The sequence below is a fragment of the Grampus griseus genome, assembly GCF_964374135.1.
Source record: "Grampus griseus genome assembly, chromosome: 6".
NCBI classification, from domain to species: domain Eukaryota; kingdom Metazoa; phylum Chordata; class Mammalia; order Artiodactyla; family Delphinidae; genus Grampus; species Grampus griseus.
Window position 1 is genome coordinate 107,802,945 of NC_139000.1, and position 18,243 is coordinate 107,821,187.

Genomic DNA, 18,243 nt, shown 5'->3' on the forward strand with positions numbered 1-18,243 from the left:
GTGGGGGGATGCAACCCGCCCTCCACATTTGGTGATTCTTATTAAAGTGAGGAAGTGGAAATACCCGTTTCTCTGATAATATCGCCTTCTTGTTAAATTCAAATGCATTACTTTTATACGTAGTTCTTAAATATTAATCATACTCATGGACAAATTACTAAATTAAATGAAAGGAAAATAAAAATCTAGTTTTAGTTGGGGGAGCTATTTAGCAAAAAATGCGGGGTGGTGGTGGGGAGAAAGACAGGATTCCCAGCAGTGTGCATTTCTAACTGTTCCAGGAAGGCATTTTTAAAAATTAATTAATTAATTCGTTTATTTATTTTTGGCTGCATTGGGTCTTCGTTGCTGCGCGCGGGCTTTCTCTAGTTGCCGTGAGCGAGGGCTACTCTTCATCGTGGTGTGTGGGCTTCTCATTGCGGGGGCTTCTCTTGTTGCGGAGCGCGGGATCTAGGCACAGTTGTGGCGCGCAGGCTCAGTAGTTGTGGCTCACGGGCTCAGTAGTTGTGGCGCTTGGGCACTAGAGTGCAGGCTCAGTAGTTGTGGTGCACGGGCTTAGTTGCTCCGCGGCACGTGGGATCTTCCCGTACCAGGGCTCAAACCCATATCCCCTGCACTGGCAGGTGGATTCTTAACCACTGTGCCACCAGGGAGGTCCTCAGGAAGGCATTTTGAGGACAGGCTTCTTGGTTGCAAAATTAGGTACACGGGAGAGTAATCGAGAAAAAAAATCGTATGAAAAATAGTCTAAGCCACACTGGTTCCCTAATTACTAAACCAAGGATGCTGGATGTTATCCAATAGTGAGGAGCTATTCAAGATGTAGGAGCAAGAAAATGAGTTGGTCAATATTATGCTGTTAAAGATTCTCTCAGCCAGAGGAACCAGGGTTATTTAAGAAGGTTTCATAATATTCCAACAAAAAGAATAAAAGTAGGGACAAAAAGGAACAATGTGGAAGGTAGGAACAGTACAGGTTGATGCTGTAGAGAAGGCAAAATGTTATCTTTAACTTCTTAGGCTCTTCAGGCTGGGCCTGAAAATTAAACGGAGATAGGATAGATTAACAGAAGAAAAGGATACCCATTTATTTAATGTTAAGTTTTACATAACATGGGATCTGTCATAAGGAGATGACTAGTCAAGGAAGTGGCCAAACCTAAATGCTTTTATACCAGGTTGAACAAAGAGAAGCAATTGTGGAAAAGTACCTAGACTGTGTGGGGAAACTAAAGGAAGATGAGAATTATTTTAAAAAGTCTGTGTGTACAGAATTCTCTTGGCTTTGATTCCTGGTACGGGGAGCACGTCTTTCATGTGGGAGTTTTTATCTACAGTTTTCAGGAAGAAAAGGGGAGATTAGAATGGTCTTCTTGCATCTGCTGTTTTTCAGGTGTCTTTAGCTCAAAATAATCCTTCTACTAAAGTGGCATATTTAGGGGGCGCATATTCCACCATTCTTCATTCACTTCAATACAAAGTGGATGCAAAGGCTCTGGGAATGAGTGAGTCAGAGCTAAAGAGCTTTCATAGGTAGAATCGTTTCAGAAATACTGACAGAGAGAGAAAACATAGAATAAGTAAATGTTAAAGGGAATATTGATAAATCCAATCTTAATATATTTGAAGTTCAGGAAATTTAGGTATAAAGCAAAGGGAAGAGTGAGACCTGAAGACATACTATTAACAGCCATCTACAGAGTGGTTCAACCATAACGAAATTTTTAATGGAGAGAATGCACAGATGAAAACAAACACACAAAGAAGAGCCAACGCTTAACAATGGCCTTTATTTCAAGGTTGTTGGAAGGAATTCCAGTCAAGGGGTTTTCATAGATAGCAAATTAAAATCGCAATCATGCAATCTCAAAAGGGAAGGGGCAGCTGAGGAGATCTGTTTAAGACCATCAAGTGCTGTGAAATGGTGTTTTTTTTTTTAAAAGTACTTGAAAAAAGTCATTTTTATTGATGATAAAGACAAATGTGATTAGAATGATGAGGCTCAAAGCTGGATTCCAAAAAGTTTTAAGAAAAAGGGGGAACATGATGAGCAAGTGGTAGCAGTGAGTGAAATCCATAGTTCCATGAATGTTCGTTATTACAGATGAGAGGGTACAGGGCCTAAGGACAGCTGGCTCACTGGACTTCGTTAGAATAAGGAAAGCTTCCTGGGCTATTTTGCAGACACACATGCTCATGTAACGAGACCTTTCATCTTCCTGCCTTTCCCAGAACATTTCCAATCAATCAAAAACCCAATGCGGGAAAGCAAAGCCTCTTGTTGCCTCCGCCTTATTTCTTTCTTTCTTTTTTTTTTTTTGCGGTACGCGGGCCTCTCACTGTTGTGGCCTCTCCTGTTGCGGAGCACAGACTCCGGACGCGCAGGCTCAGCGGCCGTGGCTCACAGGCCCAGCCGCTCCGCGGCACGTGGGATCTTCTCGGACTGGGGCACGAACCCGTGTACCCTGTATCGGCAGGCGGACTCTCAACCACTGGGCCACCAGGGAAGCCCCACCTTATTTCTTAATTTCTTTATCAAGAGTTGGTAGACTGCCTCAAGTATCCCTTTCATATTTCAGTCATTAAACACTTCCTGCCCCCTTATTAGAAATTAATTTAGCTAACAATAGAGATACTGTTTGTTAAACTCTTTTAGCAGATGCTAAGAAAATCCTGTCAAAGTAAAAGCTACTGAAGTCAAATTCTTCAAGGTGTTTTTCTTAAACTGTTCTATTTATTTATTTATTTATTAGCATCTTTATTGGACTATAATTGCTTTACAATGTTGTGTTAGTTGCTGCTGTATAACAAAGTAAATCAGCCATAGGCATACATATATTCCCATATCCCCTCCCTCTTGTGTCTCCCTCCCACCCTCCCTATCCCACCCCTCTAGGTGGATACAAAGCACCGAGCAGATCTCCCTGTGCTATGCGGCTGCTTCCCACTAGCTATCTATTTTACATTTCGTAGTGTATATATGTTCATGCTACTCTCTCACTTCGTCCCAGCATACCCTTCCCCCTCCCCATGTCCTCAAGTCCATTCTCTACATCTGCATCTTTGTTCTGTCCTGCCCCTAGTTTCGTGAGAACCGTTTCTCTTTTTTTTAGATTCCATATATATGTGTTAGCATATGGTATTTGTTTTGTTTTTCTCTTTCTGACTTTCTTCTGTAGTCTTTTAACCTATTTTTAAAAAATGACCGGAGATGAAATTTTTTAAAGATGATAATGGAATACATTTGAATGATGTGTTCAAAATCAGCAAATTTGTACTAGAAAATTTGAACAATAGAAAAACAAAGAGGGACATGCTTTAACCTTGACTCACAACTGTCCTCACGTGTATTAACCCTTTTGGAGTTTGTCTCATGACCCTTTTTCCTTTACTCGTGTGTATGTGTGTGTGTGTGATTATGTATATATGTGATTATATGTGACCAAATATGATTCCAGTTCACTTTTAGAACTAAATGTGAATCTATAATTTACTAATAAATCTCAAACTTGTTTTGAACTTAAATGTATGCTCAGCCCACATTTTCTATTTAAATAAGTATTACTTTTACGATTTCCTCCTGGTATAAAGTATACCTGATGACGGGTGACCATATAATTTATCATCAAAATGGGGACACTTAGGAGAATAAATGAAGGGCACCACATGTATTTAAATTTTTATATCTTTGTAATATATATTTATTAACTGACATGATTTTTATATTAGTGGATGAGTATCGTTCTAGGTTTTTAAATATAATCCTTCCTAAATCAAACCAAACTAATTTGGAATCATCTTTAAAGCTGCAATTTTGGTACTAAATTTGAAATTGTTGACACCATTAGTGGATCTTGCTATATAGACTATAATGGTTTTATTAAGAAAATAATCTGTATGCAGTTGAGATAGCGAAAGTACTTGATAATTATAGAGCTTAATTTTACTTTTCTTTGTATTGAAGTAGGTAACTAGTTCAGCCCATATATTTTTACAGATATTGTCTCTGTCTTTGTCTTGAGTACCTTTTATCAAAAAATGTTTTTATAGAACAAAACTCAAATTAGTTGCTTTTATTTAGGAATCTTTTAAAATTCTTCACCTAATTCACACGCTGGAAAATAGGCCTTCTGAATTCCATTGAATTTCAATATAAGTTATCCAATTAAAAACAAGCAGTCCATCAATATAATTTTCTCATAAGTTAAGATATTCCAAAGCACATTTATTAAATAAATAAATAAATATTGTACAGCATTTGAGACTTCAGTGTTCTCCCTTAATATTGTAGGGATTAATCTCAATGTGTACCTGTTTAGAAACATCATATTTCTAATTCCTCTCTGATAAAAAGTTTCAGACTCTAAAATTTTAGTGCTCCATTCATAACATAATTTGATTAAATATTTCCAACTGATTTTGAACACATGCAACCGAAATTTAGAGAACCTTTTTACTGAGAGTTCAATACCATTGCAGAATATATAAGTTCATTTTTAAAGTACTTTCTAATGTTCAAATTAAAAAAAAAATTTATCTGATGGCAAACAGTAAATAGAGAAATGTGTTATGCCATGATGAAATATAATTTTTAATTCAACATCTGCTTTGTCACACAGAGAATTACAGTTCACTTAACTCGACGTTCCTATAAAAATGTAAAATTTAACAACTATCACTTCTCTTCAATTGATGGAATGGAGCAGAGCTTATGGATGTAAAATAAATCATATGTGCATCGTTACTAATTTCAAGAATACTGCATCTCCATAGATTTTTCAATTTAGTAAGAACATAATTTTTAACATGGTGATGAGTTCCAACAAATATTTTATTCAGATCCATCACAAACAAGTGACATTTATTTTCAATGCTGAACTTCTAAAATGAATTTAACAGACTTTACAATAGAATTTACAGTGACATCACATACTTCATCCTCAACACATGTAATTCCAAAAGAATTAGATTTAAAAATCAAACTCATTTAAAATCATTTTAACCAATTTTCTCTTTGAAGGAGGAAATGATACTGAAACAAAACTGCCATCATTTAATTGCTTGCAAATTTCCTGTTATGCGCTTTTCCAAGAAAACCTGAAGTCAAAAAGGAGTGAAATTAATTCAGAAAAATAATCATTCGATCTAAATAAAAATTCAGTTTTCATAGAGTGATACGTAAATGCTCCCCCTGCAAACACACTTATCAAATGATCATCTTTGGGCAGTATTCCAAAAATGACTGTATCTTTTGAAATAGATGCTGATATGTTTTCAGCTCATTTGTGTCTTGTGGCTTTTATGTGGACAGTGCTATCCTTGTAGCCCCTTTCGTGAATGGTAAATATAAACATTTTGTTCAAGTTGCACCTTCACCATCAACTTTTTGTGTGAAATGGAAATTTGGTGCTTGCTTTTTCAGTAAATATTGAATTATTTTAGCCATTGCAGCTAGGAGAGTTTATTACAAAATATGAGTGTTGCCAAATAATAAAATAAATGTTTGTAGGTTTTAAAGCATTCGGGTTACTTCCTATATGATCCTTAGCAGTACTAAGCTAGTAGTACTAAGCAGTACTCAGCTTTCAGTTACAACTAACATAATTTTCTGTGACACTTAGGCACTTTGACACTTCACACATGTCCCAGGTTTGTACACCAAGTGCCCAGAGGGGGGAACAAAGGTGAAAACTACTGCCACTACTGTGATCAGGAGTTAGCTGCCCTTGAAATGTTAGTTACTGAAGGGGTCTGATAAAGATAGAGGGACCATTGCTGAAGCGGGCTGTTTTACAGGTTTAACCTAATATTTCATAATTATACTATGGGAGAATCTAGAAGTAAAATTGAAGATATACCAAACCAATAATGATGTATTTTCAAACAATGATTAATAATGATACCTAATCTAAAAATGAAGAATCTAGAACAACTGATAAGTCAGAGAGGACATAGGGGAGAAAAAAAAAGGTAATCTAGGGCTGTTTTGGCAAACAAAGATGTATGGTTAGAATTCTTATAACCAACTGACTCCTTTACTAAGAGAAAGGAAGAAAAAGGGAAATCCTGGAAGAGTGAATATTTTTTCTCTTAAGACACTAAGTTCTCAAAAAACAACTGAGTCATCGTTTTTAAAAAATAAATTTATTTTATTTATTTATTTTGGCTGCTTCTGTTCGTTGCTGTGCACAGGCTACTCTTCGTTGTGGTGCGCGGGCTTCTCATTGTGGTGGCTTCTGTTGTTACGGAGCACGGGCTCTAGGCACGTGGACTTCAGTAGTTGTGGCATGCGGGCTCAGTAGTTGTGGCTCCTGGGGTCTAGCACTCAGGCTCAGTAGTTGTGGCACACAGGCTTAGTTGCCCTGCGGCATGTGGGATCTTCCCGGACCAGGTCTCAAACCCGTGTCCCCTGCATTGGCAGGCGGATTCTAAACCACTGTGCCACCAGGGAAGTCCCTGAGTCATCTTTAAGTTTACCCCAATCAGATGGGATGGAGGCATCATATTAAGATACAAACAGTTGTAAATAATTGAAAACAAACACCCCTCTATTTTTCACATCTGAGAAGAGTAAATATTTAATTTAATACTGCTACACCTGAATAATTGTTACAGTCTTTCCTCTGGAAGACTTTATCTGATTCTCCTTCTGCTCCTGTACTCCAGCTTAGTTTAGACCCCTTTCTGCACTCACATAGAACTCCACTTATTCTCTATCAGACTCTTCACAGTCTGTTTATCTGTTTTATTGTCAGCTGCCACTATTCTACGAGCATCTTGACTGGAGCCAGGCAGTTCCAGCCGTTTACCTAAGTACTTATATAGGGTAGGAACTCAACAATTATTTATTAAATTAATGAACTAGTTAAATTAATTCCAGGGCAACATTTCGGTGATAAAATTTTTTCTTGTTGGTAATATTTGAATATTTTTATAGATGAGATTTTTTAAAAATAGAGTTTTTAGAGCAGTTTAAGATTCACAACAAAAGTGATCAGAAATTGACAATTTCCCTTACACTTCCCTACCCACCCCGCACATGCACATCCTCTGCTAGTGTCAACACCCCACACCAGATTTACAATCCATGGACCTCCATTAGGGTTCACTCTTGGTGGTGTGCATTCTCTGAGTTTCGACAAATATGTAATGACATGTATTCCATTGTAGTATCGTACAGAATAGTTTCACTGCCCTAAATATCCTCTGTGCTCTGCCTATTCACTTCTTCCTCCCCCAGATCCCTGGTTACCACTGATCATTTTCCTGCCTCCATAGTTTTGCTCTTTCTAGAATGTCATGGAGTTGTAGCCTTTTCAGATTGATTGACTTCTTCCATTTAGTAAGATGCATTTAAGGTTCCTCCATGTTTTCTCATGGCTTGATAGCTCATTTCTTTTTAGTGCTGAATACTATTCCATCATCCGGATGTACTGCAGTTTACTTATCCACTTACCTGCTGAAGAATATCTTGGTAGCTTCTAAGTTTTGGCATGTACAAAGCTGCTATAAATTTCTGTGTGCAGGTTTTTGTGTAGACATATGTTCGACTCATTTGGTTTTCAACTCCTTTGATTGCTAGATCATATGGTAAGAGTATGTTTAGTTTTATAAGGATCCACCAAACTGTCTTCCGAAGTGGCTGTACCATTTTTTCATTCTCACCAGCAGTGAATTCTTGTTAGTCCACATCCTCTCGTCAGTATTTGGTGTTGTCAGTATTCTGGATTTTGGTCATTCTAATAGGTGTGTTGGTTTCTTGTTGTTTTAATATGAAATTCTCTAATGACATAACAAGAATTTTTTAAAAGATTATAAATTTATATCTCCTGATATCTTATACAAGCCCCCTACCATTTCTTATGTTTAATTAGAGTTTTTAAAAAACTATTTTCTTATCTAATGTCAGAGAAATTGGGAATTTGCATGAGGGCTTTTTTACAGAGGGCTGGAAAAGATCGGAAGGAAAAATTACAATTCTTTCAAATATTGCAGACTTCCACAGCATATTAACTGCATATCTATTGAACCCATTTTTTGGTGCTTCAAACTATGATTCTTTATTTAAATATATATCAGGAGTGTATTTTCTAAGATATTTGCGTGCACAAAATTATACACATTTAAAAAAATTTTGCATACATCCATTGCAAGCTCTCCACTCGCCAAAGTTGATGAGAAGTCCAACATCATAAATTCTTCAGGACTCCCCCTCTTTCATAGTGTTAGGAAACAGTGTCTGGGTTTATGTGAGTCTTGAACCAAAGTCTGTGAGGCTATTATGGCCATGCTGCCGCTTCTCCACATGGACATCAATGTCGTTACCAGATGCTGAACATTGGGCTGCGTTCTGCTATGGCCCACTCTCGACTAGCCCCAGAGGTACCACTCAAGAAGTTCAGGCTCCAGAAGCTTTTTCTGCATCTCAAGATTATACCTACGTCTTACTTTCCCGCCCCACAGGTATTCACACTGCTATGATCCACTTGATGTTCTACACCCCCCTCCCCCCACTTACAGTGCCGCATGCAATTGGCACAAGTTTTGATGTTTATACATGCTTAGATAGCTTTCTACACTTTAACTTTGATTCCTTTGATCAGCCTGTTTCTTTAACAGTAACTAATCCTTTCCTATTCTTTTTTTTTTTTTTTGCGGTACGCAGGCCTCTCACTGCTGTGGCCTCTCCTGTTGTGGAGCACAGGCTCCCAACACGCAGGCTCAGTGGCCATGGCTCACGGGCCCAGCCGCTCCGTGGCATGTGGGATCCTCCCGGACTGGGGCACGAATCCACGTCCCCTGCATCGTCAGGCGGACTCTCAACCACTGCGCCACCAGGGAAGCCCTCCTATTCTTTTTTTATAGTGTATTTTAATTAGATTTATAAGGCTATATTCAATGATATCATAAAATCAGAGGGCTGGAAAAGGCTTTGGAGTTCATCTATTTTAACTAACACAATGATTAAGGGTCTCATAACATTCCTGACAGATCATTTCCTAGCCTCTGCTTGAGGGAAACTTGTTACCTTACCAATTCCACTGTGAAATTCTTTTAGAACATTCTCACTTACACTTATTTAGCTGAAATGTGCCTTCTTGAACTTCCTGTTTGTTACTTTTCTGTCTTCACCTTTCTCTTTCCAAGGTGAAAATTCTCTGATCCCTCCTATAGCTTTTTTTCCCTTTATATATTATCTCCCTTGATAATCTCAGATAGTCTATAATTTTAATATCATCCTTAGGTAGGTGACTCTCAAACTTATAACTACAATCCTGATCTCACTTTCAATGTATAGGTCCGTGATTTCAACAATTTTTAACATATAAATCAACGTTCAAACTTGTTAGCCACACCTGCGTCTCCTGCTAGCATCTTAAATTCAGTGTACCGCCAAGTAAACCCATCAGATACAAACACACAAGCACATCTTCCTCCTTTCCCTTTATCTATTTCTAATTCAAACAGTCAACCTCCTCGTACATGTTACATACTATTTTAGGTACTGGAAAAATATGTCAGTGACTAAAATAGAATAATCTCTGCTTTTATAAAGTTTAAATTCCAGGAGGCTAGATAAAAAATAAACAAAATAAAAACTTGATGACTATATACCATGGCAGGTAAAGAGTAGTTCAAAGGAAAAAAATAAACAGGAAAGGGTAATGTAGACTCTTTGGAAGAAAAGTATTTTATAAGATGGTCAGAGAAGGCTACTCTACTGACATGACATGTAAGCAAAGACTGTGGCATAGCTACTTGTCAGTGACTTAGACTTGAAACTTTGAAAAGTTCTTTAACTTCTTATTTTCCCTTAACTATATATTTAATTAATTTCCAATTTTGACAAAATGATCTACTGAAGTATTACCTCTACCTTATATTCCTGAAGAACCATTGAGGAAGAATGAAAATTTTTTCTTTACCTTCTCAAGAATGCAGATAAACCTGTTAAAATTGAATTTATTTTATTGTGTTCAAAACACTTAGCATGAGATCTACCTTCTTAACAGAGTTTTAGGCGTACAATACATTATTGTTGAGTGTAGGTATGATGCGATACAGCTGATCTCTAGAACTTATTCATCTTGTTTGACTAAAACTTTATGCTTGTTGAGTATTCTCATTTCCCCATCCCTCAGCCCCTGACAGTCACCATTCCATTCTTTAATTCTATGAATCTGATAATTTAAGATGCCTCATACAGGTGAAGTCATGCCGTATGTGTCTTTCTGTGGCTGGCTTATTTCACACGGCACAATATCCTTGAGCTTCATCCATGGTGCCGCAAAAACTAAAAATAAGACTACCGTGTGATCCAGTAATCCTACTTCTGGGTATTTATCACAAGAATTCAAATGAGGATCTTGAAGAAATACTAGCACTACTGTGTTCATTGTAGCACTGTTCACAGTAGCCAAGATGTGGGAACAAGCTATATGTCCATTGACAGACGAATGGACAAAAAATGTAATATATACATACAGTGGGGTACTATTCAGCCTTTAAAAAGAAGGAAATTCTGTAATATGGGGGAAAAAACCCTTAGTTTCTGAAGGTGGTAGTTTCTTAAATCTTGGTTGCAGTGTGAAATTGGAAACCATAGCAATGAACTCTTCTTTTTTTGTTGTTGAAGTATAATTGATTTACAATATGGTGGTAGTTTCAGGTGTATAGTAAAATACAGCAAAATAATCTGAAAAAAATATGAATATATAACTAAATCACTTTGCTGTATATTTTTCAATGAACTCTTCATGCTCTTGTAAATTAAAATCTGTTTGTGTCTTGAACGTTAAATGGATCTTTTGCCTATGCATGATTTTTAACATCATGCTTTGATCATTTGGAAAACATTAGCTTAATGACTTATTCAGATATTCCAAACATTGACACATAACATTATACAATATTGAAAAGTCACATCTGTTAATATCACCACTGAGCTCATCAAAAAATCTTTAAGTATTGGGAAAATAATTTTTCCAAAATTTAATGTTAAATAGAAAGCTCAAAATCTACCATTGACAACAAATACTGTCAGTTGTTTCCCTCAACACGATAGGTTCACTCACTTCTTTTATTTTCAAGAAAATGATTGGCCATATACCTAATTGTAATAACTGCAGTTTGCCAGTCATTTTTTTTTCAAGTAAAAATGGTGTTTCGAGCAAAACCAGCTGGTTTACTTGCAAATCAATCACACCAGTGCTTTCCCTTAAAAGAACCATCGTGTTACAACGTGCAGCTGAAGTGCTTTATCCGTACTTCCCATTTTGATACCCAGAATAGTAAAAGGACATTTATATAAGGGTCAAAATTTACTAAGATTATAATTGTTATTGGTTCATCAAGGATTGAGGACATTCTTAAATAAAATGGCATTGTTTATACTGCAAGATACGGCAGTAAAGAATACAATAACCACTAGCACAGTCTGCAGCCACCACTTTTATTCTGAAGCACTAGAAGTTTTACTTACTGTGTTTTCACCATCTGGACCAATGTCAACACAAGGAAAAAGGCAGATAATGTCTTATGAATATGAAAGCAGTTTGGATTTTGTGAATCCCATGAGAAGGTTCTACTAGAGTAATGTTTCTAAAGCACAATTTTTGTCATGTCACTCCCCTGCTCAAAAGATTTCAATTGTTTATCATTGCCCACAGGGAATTTTAAAAAATCAAACTTTGCAACCTGGAGTGTAAATTTTACATAATCTTACATTAATTCATCTTTTCATTCCATATGCTTCTTCATGCAAACTGGCTCTAGATAAATAAAGTTATTGCTATTCCTATTATGAACCTTGGGAGTTTGTGGTTTCTTTCAACCAATTATACTGTTTCCTTTGCCTGAGTGCCTCACCGTCTCTCATGTTCTTTATATGCTGGTCTTGCCTTTCTTCAAGGTGCAACTCAAATGAGGCTTAAATGGCTATTACAGATCCCTCTTCTGAAAGCACATAGCACTTTGAACCTCCCCCGTGCCACTTATTTTCTACCTGGTAATAGCACCTCACATCCCATGAAACCCAGTAGGATGCCTTATATATGGTCTGTGCCGAACAAATACTTGTTGAAGAAACAGGTGTTTGCTTGCATTGAGTCATTTGTTTACACGTTTCCCTGCAGCTACCCTATAAGATTGTTGGCTGAAGGTAGGGTTAATGCTTTTGTTCCCTCAATGAAGTATTCCTTGTTGTGGAACTCATTATGGTACAAGGCCATTCAGCTCACAGCCTCAATCTCATTAGCCGGTCTCTTCACCTTGGCAATTCTCAGAATTGTATAAAGTTCTGCCAACCAAAAGCATAAGGATGCTAAAACACTGTGAACTGTGTAGAAAAGTACTGATTTTTTTTTAAAGTTATGTTTGAAGGCTTATTGAGGCAAAATTACCATTTAGTTAATTTCCTTGAACATCCACTTAGTTACTTAGAATAAAAGCATTACCGCCTAAAATTGTCATTTCACTATTTTCCTTCTGGTTTCAAACTTAAATACTTTATGGACCTTAAGGAAATAGCATAGCTTGACTAGGATATGCCCATGCCTAAATCACTTAGTGTACATGATTATTTGACACAAGAGCAAGCTGAGTATGCTGTCTATAAATTGCATCAGAGACTAACTAAGCCTTGTCTTTGAGGGAATTTCAGAGAGCTACTTTCTTTTCACAGAAAACCCTAAGAAAAACTTAGAACATAAAAACAAAACAGGGTTTCAGTTCATTTCTCCATTTATCTGTCTAAATTGGGAAATATCTCACATATTTTTGTCTTCGGGGATTGCACATATGGAAGAATAGGGTACTTGTCTTACCTGGAAGTAAATAAGAATCAGTGCCTATTTTCCTTTTGATCCTTGAGAAATGTGCATCTGTTTTCTCTTTAGGTAAGGTGGTATAGACAATGGATATATCAAAAGACTTACAGATAAAAGTGAAAGCCTTCTATTATTAGCCACCAAATCATTAATTGCAGGGTTCAATGAAATGTATTCCAGTGTAAGCAAGTCAAACATAAGTCCTTGCTGTGCTAAGTCCAATGGTCTAGAGGACAGTCTTGCAGGTCTTCTTATCTGTCCTGGAACCAGAATTCAGGCGTGTCCCCTTCAGTCTGGAGGACTTTACAACCTCTACCAAATAGTGCTTGCTCCGTAATGAGCCATCATACGGATGCTGCTGCTGCTAAAGCCACCTTCCCCGTAGCCAGTGGAGTGGATGTCGTGAGGTGTGCCCACGGGTCAGGAGGGTGGGCTGGGCATCTGGCTCCAGTCACTATCACCACAGCTGGATCAGATTCAGCTCTTTCAGAGATGTCTTCCAGGTATTGTGGGAGGAAGAAGGGTGATCAGTTCCCTTCCAGACACCTCGCCCTGCTCAGCCTAATCTGCCCCGCGCCAGTTGTTTCTAATCATGCACACAGCCCCTTGTCGACAACATTAGCTACCAGAGAATTTGTTTGGGACACTTTCCCTTGTTTGCCACTTGCTTCATGCACCTAGAGCTTCTGCTTCCTTTACCTGGCCCCTTGCCTTAGTTCAAAGGCCAGACTGTGCTTCCTCTCTTCCTACCTCCGGGGCAGCTGTGAACTCTGACCACCTGCAATCTTCCCCGCAGGTGAAGTTCCCTTTGACTCCTTCTCTGCAACGGCCTTCAAGTGCACCTTTCAACAGCTTCTCACTCAGAGGGAAGAAAAAGATCAAATTCTGCTTTCCTCAGATACCACTCCTATAGACAGATGACATTTTAATTTGCTAAAAGACACTGGCTTATTACAAAATATATTCGTGAATTCTAGTCAGAATTCACTCATGCTATGTGCAAGAGTTTATCCCTCCACAAACGTGGATTTTCTTTGTATACCGATTTTCCCTGAACAGCAGACATTTCTATCTAAAATATCCTTTTGTCCATTTTGGGACCCGGGACGTAGAAGCAGATGCCATAAACTGAAATAGTTAATGATTAAACCAAGAAAGGTATCAGCTCTGGTTCGTTCCCTCCATGGATGTTATAGTTTAGGTCATTTCCTAACCCGTGACAATTTCAGTTTTTGTTGAAGGGGTCCTGAATAATTTGAGAAAAGGTGAGGAGAGATCTAATGCAGTGGAACCAAAATGAATTGCTGAGTTAATGCAGTAGCTGCCCATTCCAAGGAAAGAATGTATATGCCTATTCTTTAAGGTTCCTACATGCCATGCCATACTTATTATTAGCCTACTACATTCTCTTACATTATTTGATAAATATTCTGTATGAAAAGACTTCAGTAGACTGGAATTGTGCCATGCATAGCTCAATCAATAGAGTTAAGGTGACACTGTTTGGTCTTCCCATCCTATGGGAACACTACAAGTGATTATTTTAAATTTCACTCCTTTGAATGCCCTTTTCGCTATAAATATTTTTATTATGTTTTGCCTAGTTGGGTACACAATGAATGATCTCATTTTTGAATGGCAAGATGAGGCACCTGTACAAGTGGCAGAAGGACTCACTTTGCCCCAGTTTCTGTTGAAAGAAGAGAAAGATTTACGATACTGCACTAAACATTACAACACAGGTAGGAGTTGAATGTTCTTCATTACACTTATGACTTGTGGTTTTATGATATTCAGATGTTTCTTAATTATAGCGCTAGGTTAATTATTTTAACAATTTATAGCTGAATTTTTTTTATAGTCATAGAGCAGAGAATGGATGTCTTTGAAACTTACGGAAGCTTTGACTCATCACATCTTGTTATATAATTGGTTTGTATGGAAAAAAAGAAATGCTTGGTGTTCAGTTATATTTAACTAATTTCTTTTGTTGTGAAATGCCTATAGTTATATAGTAATGATGTTTCCAAAAAAGTTCCTTTAATTTCTATGTGAGCGATAAAATGTACTTTTTAACTGTCCTGTAGCTGTAAACATTGTGTTTGCTTAAAAAATGAAAGAGGTCGCTTTATTTTTAAGGCTCCACTTGCCTAAATTTTTAGTTTAGCCACAATGTCATGCATTTCAAGATATTGTTACTAAGCACCTACTACTCACATTGACACAGTAGCGTTTTACCTTTGAGAATAAATATCAGATACAGTCATCAACATCAAAGACTGCAAGATTTGTACGTTCATGTTATTTGTTCACTTCTCTCACAACTGGAACTGGCTATTTCCGTAATATCTCTTCTAATTGCCTAATCTGCAAGTTCCCTTAAACTGCCCACAGATGATGCATCACTCCAAAGTGGTGAGCGCGTGGCCTCCCACTAGCATCTGTGGCTGCTCTTATTATTTCCATATAGTAACTATGATTTTTCTTGGGCTCAACATTTCCAGAATTGTGACCTGGCCTTTCACTATATAGTCAGCCCTCCATATCCATGGGCTCACATTCAAAGATTCAACCAACTGGGGATTGAACATATTGGGAAAAAAAATTCTAGAAAGTTCCAAAAAGCGAAGTTCTCCCTGTACCATTTGTTAAGGAGACCATGCTTTCCCTGTTGAATAGTCTCAGTCCTTTGTCTAAAGTCAATTGACCATAAATGATCAGTTCTTGACTTTCAATTCTATTCCATTAATCTGTATATCTTTACTTATGACAGTACCATATTTTGTGATTATCGTAGATTTGTAGCAAGTCTTGAAATTGGGAAGTGTGAGTTCACCAAATTTGTTCTTTTTTTCCCTCAAGGCTATTTTGGCTATTGTATGTCCCTTGCATTTTCATACTAATTTTAAGATCAGCCTGTCAGTTTCTGCATAAAAGCCAGTTGGGATTTTGATAGAAATTGCAATAAATTTGTAGATCAATATGGGAAGTATTGCAACCTTAACCATATTAACTCTTCTGATTAATGACTACAAAATGACTTTCTATTTATTTTGATCTTCTTTAATTTTGTTCAACTGTGTTTTGTAATTTTTAGTGTAGAAGTTTTATACTTTTTTGTTAAATTTATTTCTAAATATTTTATTTTATTTGGTTCTTATAAATGGAATTGTTTTCTCAATTTAATTTTTGGATTTTCCATTGCTAGTGTACAGAAACACAATTGCTTTTTGTATACTGATAGTGTATCCTGTAACCTTGCTGAACTCTTCAGCTCAAGTAGATTTTTAGTGAATTCTTTAGGATTTTCTAAATACAAGGTAATGGCTTCAACTTATAAAGATAGTTTTACTGCTTTCTTTTCAGTCTAAATGACTTTTATTTAATTGTTTGCCTAATTACCCTGGCTAGAACCTCAAAGTACAGTGTTTAAAAGAAGGCATAAAAGCAGACACGAATCAAGTGAAATAATAGACATTTTAGTACTTTGCAAGTATGAAGTGCTAATCAAATGTGAAGTAATAAGATTATATATTATTTCCTGAAATAGTACACTGTTCTATTACATTGCTTCTAGGTGCTAACAGAAAAATGAGAAACAGAAAACAATTTGCATATATGATTTGGGATCCCATTTCATTATAACTTTATAATTATACAGAAATAATAGTTATATAATTTCATTATAATTGTATAATTATACAGAAAGGTGTAGGGCAAAATTATGATGAAAACAAAATTGTGACATTTGCTGCAATAACAAAGACCTATTTTTACCAATTACTGCATTTATTTCACAACCAATTAGGAAAGTTTACATGTATAGAAGTGCGATTCCATCTTGAACGACAAATGGGCTACTATCTGATCCAGATGTACATTCCCAGTCTCCTGATTGTCATTCTCTCCTGGGTTTCATTCTGGATCAATATGGATGCTGCTCCAGCCAGGGTAGCCTTGGGAATAACCACCGTGCTGACTATGACTACACAGAGTTCAGGATCACGAGCTTCCTTACCAAAGGTAAGTGCGCTAAATGGGCACACACGCATATTTGCACTAATATGTATATATATCATTATCCATTTTGGCCAGATCTTTTTCAGTAGTATTTACAGTTGGTCCCTGATTTACCATGGTTCGACTTAACGATTTTTTTGACTTTTATATGGTGTGAAAGTGATAGGCATTCAGTAGAAACCACACTTCGAGTTTTGAATTTTGATCTTTTGCTGGGCCAGTGACGTATGGTATCTGCTCTCATGATGCTGGGCAGTGGCAGCTACAGCTCCCGTCAGCCACGTGATCAGGAGGGTAAACGATGATACACTCACAACCCTTCTGTACCCAGACAACCATTCTGTTTTCCACGGTCAGTACAATATTCAATAAATTACATGAGACAGTTAACACTTTATTATAAAATATACTTTGTGTGTTTTAAAGATGTGCTGAAATAAAACATAGGAATACCTTTTTATGCATTTAGCAACATAGCAATAGAAAATTATTTTCTTTTTCTAAATGAAAAAATTTCTAAGAGAGAAATTTCTACTGTCTAAATTAAGTAATCCTGTCTGACCTCCAACAAGCTTCACTATTCTTTTCATTACAATGATGTACGTTAATGTAATAAAATCATATTCACTTTCCTGGTGCATTTGATGCTATCTCCCTGCCATGCCAAGTAAATTATAAATCTGCTGTCATGGCTTCCTTACCCCTTACTATGAATTGCATCCTCTGGCTCAATTTATTCAATTAAAAATGTCTAAATAAATAAAAGTTGATGGCAGGATATTTTATCACTAAAAATGTTACTTACTATCAGAAGAACTTGATATTTAACGATGCTCACTGTGCCTTGCTAAGATTTAATGGTTGTCTTTCAAAATAAGGTTTACTTTTATTAACACATAATTGTATTTTCAAAATGATCTATATCAACTAGTGTTTTATAAAATATCATCCAAATGAAAATTGTAAATCTGTTTGTAAGATTAAATGCTTTTCTATATACGGATAAATGTCTCAAGGGCTCTGAGTAATAGTTGAAGTTCCATAGTCAATTTGTAAATGAAATTGCCAGTTTACTTATTGATTTTTTTCTCCACGAGCTAAACAGAAATGAAAGCTCATTCATTCCGTAAGTTGTTATCCAGATAGTGGGGCACTTTAGTGATTCATTTAAGGAAATTACAGTTTCTGTGAGGCAGAGCAAAAAGACATCTGGATACAGAGATGAAAGCAGAATTGGGAGAGCATGAAGGTTTGGGTGGAGGAAACAGAAATAAAGAAAGCAATAAATTAAAAAAACAGAACAGAGACAGGAGTTTTTTTTTGTTGTTGTTGTTGTTTTAAGGAAAGAAAGGTCTGAGATGACTTTGTAGTTTTTCTCAAGAAGTTTTTTTTAAAG

The 18,243-nt window shown here is 36.7% G+C and overlaps 1 protein-coding gene across 2 annotated transcripts in view; it reads left to right on the forward strand.

The window, feature by feature from the left end:
• Nucleotides 1-18,243, forward strand: part of GLRA3 (glycine receptor alpha 3) — a gene marked incomplete at both ends in the record, with an annotated part of 155,120 nt that overhangs the window by 106,384 nt on the left and 30,493 nt on the right. For both annotated transcript variants that reach the window (XM_082657174.1, XM_082657173.1), the window contains 2 exons: nt 14,432-14,569; nt 16,636-16,850. In XM_082657174.1, coding sequence (XP_082513300.1) covers nt 14,432-14,569; nt 16,636-16,850 — 353 coding nt within the window. The remainder of the gene's footprint in view (nt 1-14,431; nt 14,570-16,635; nt 16,851-18,243) is intronic.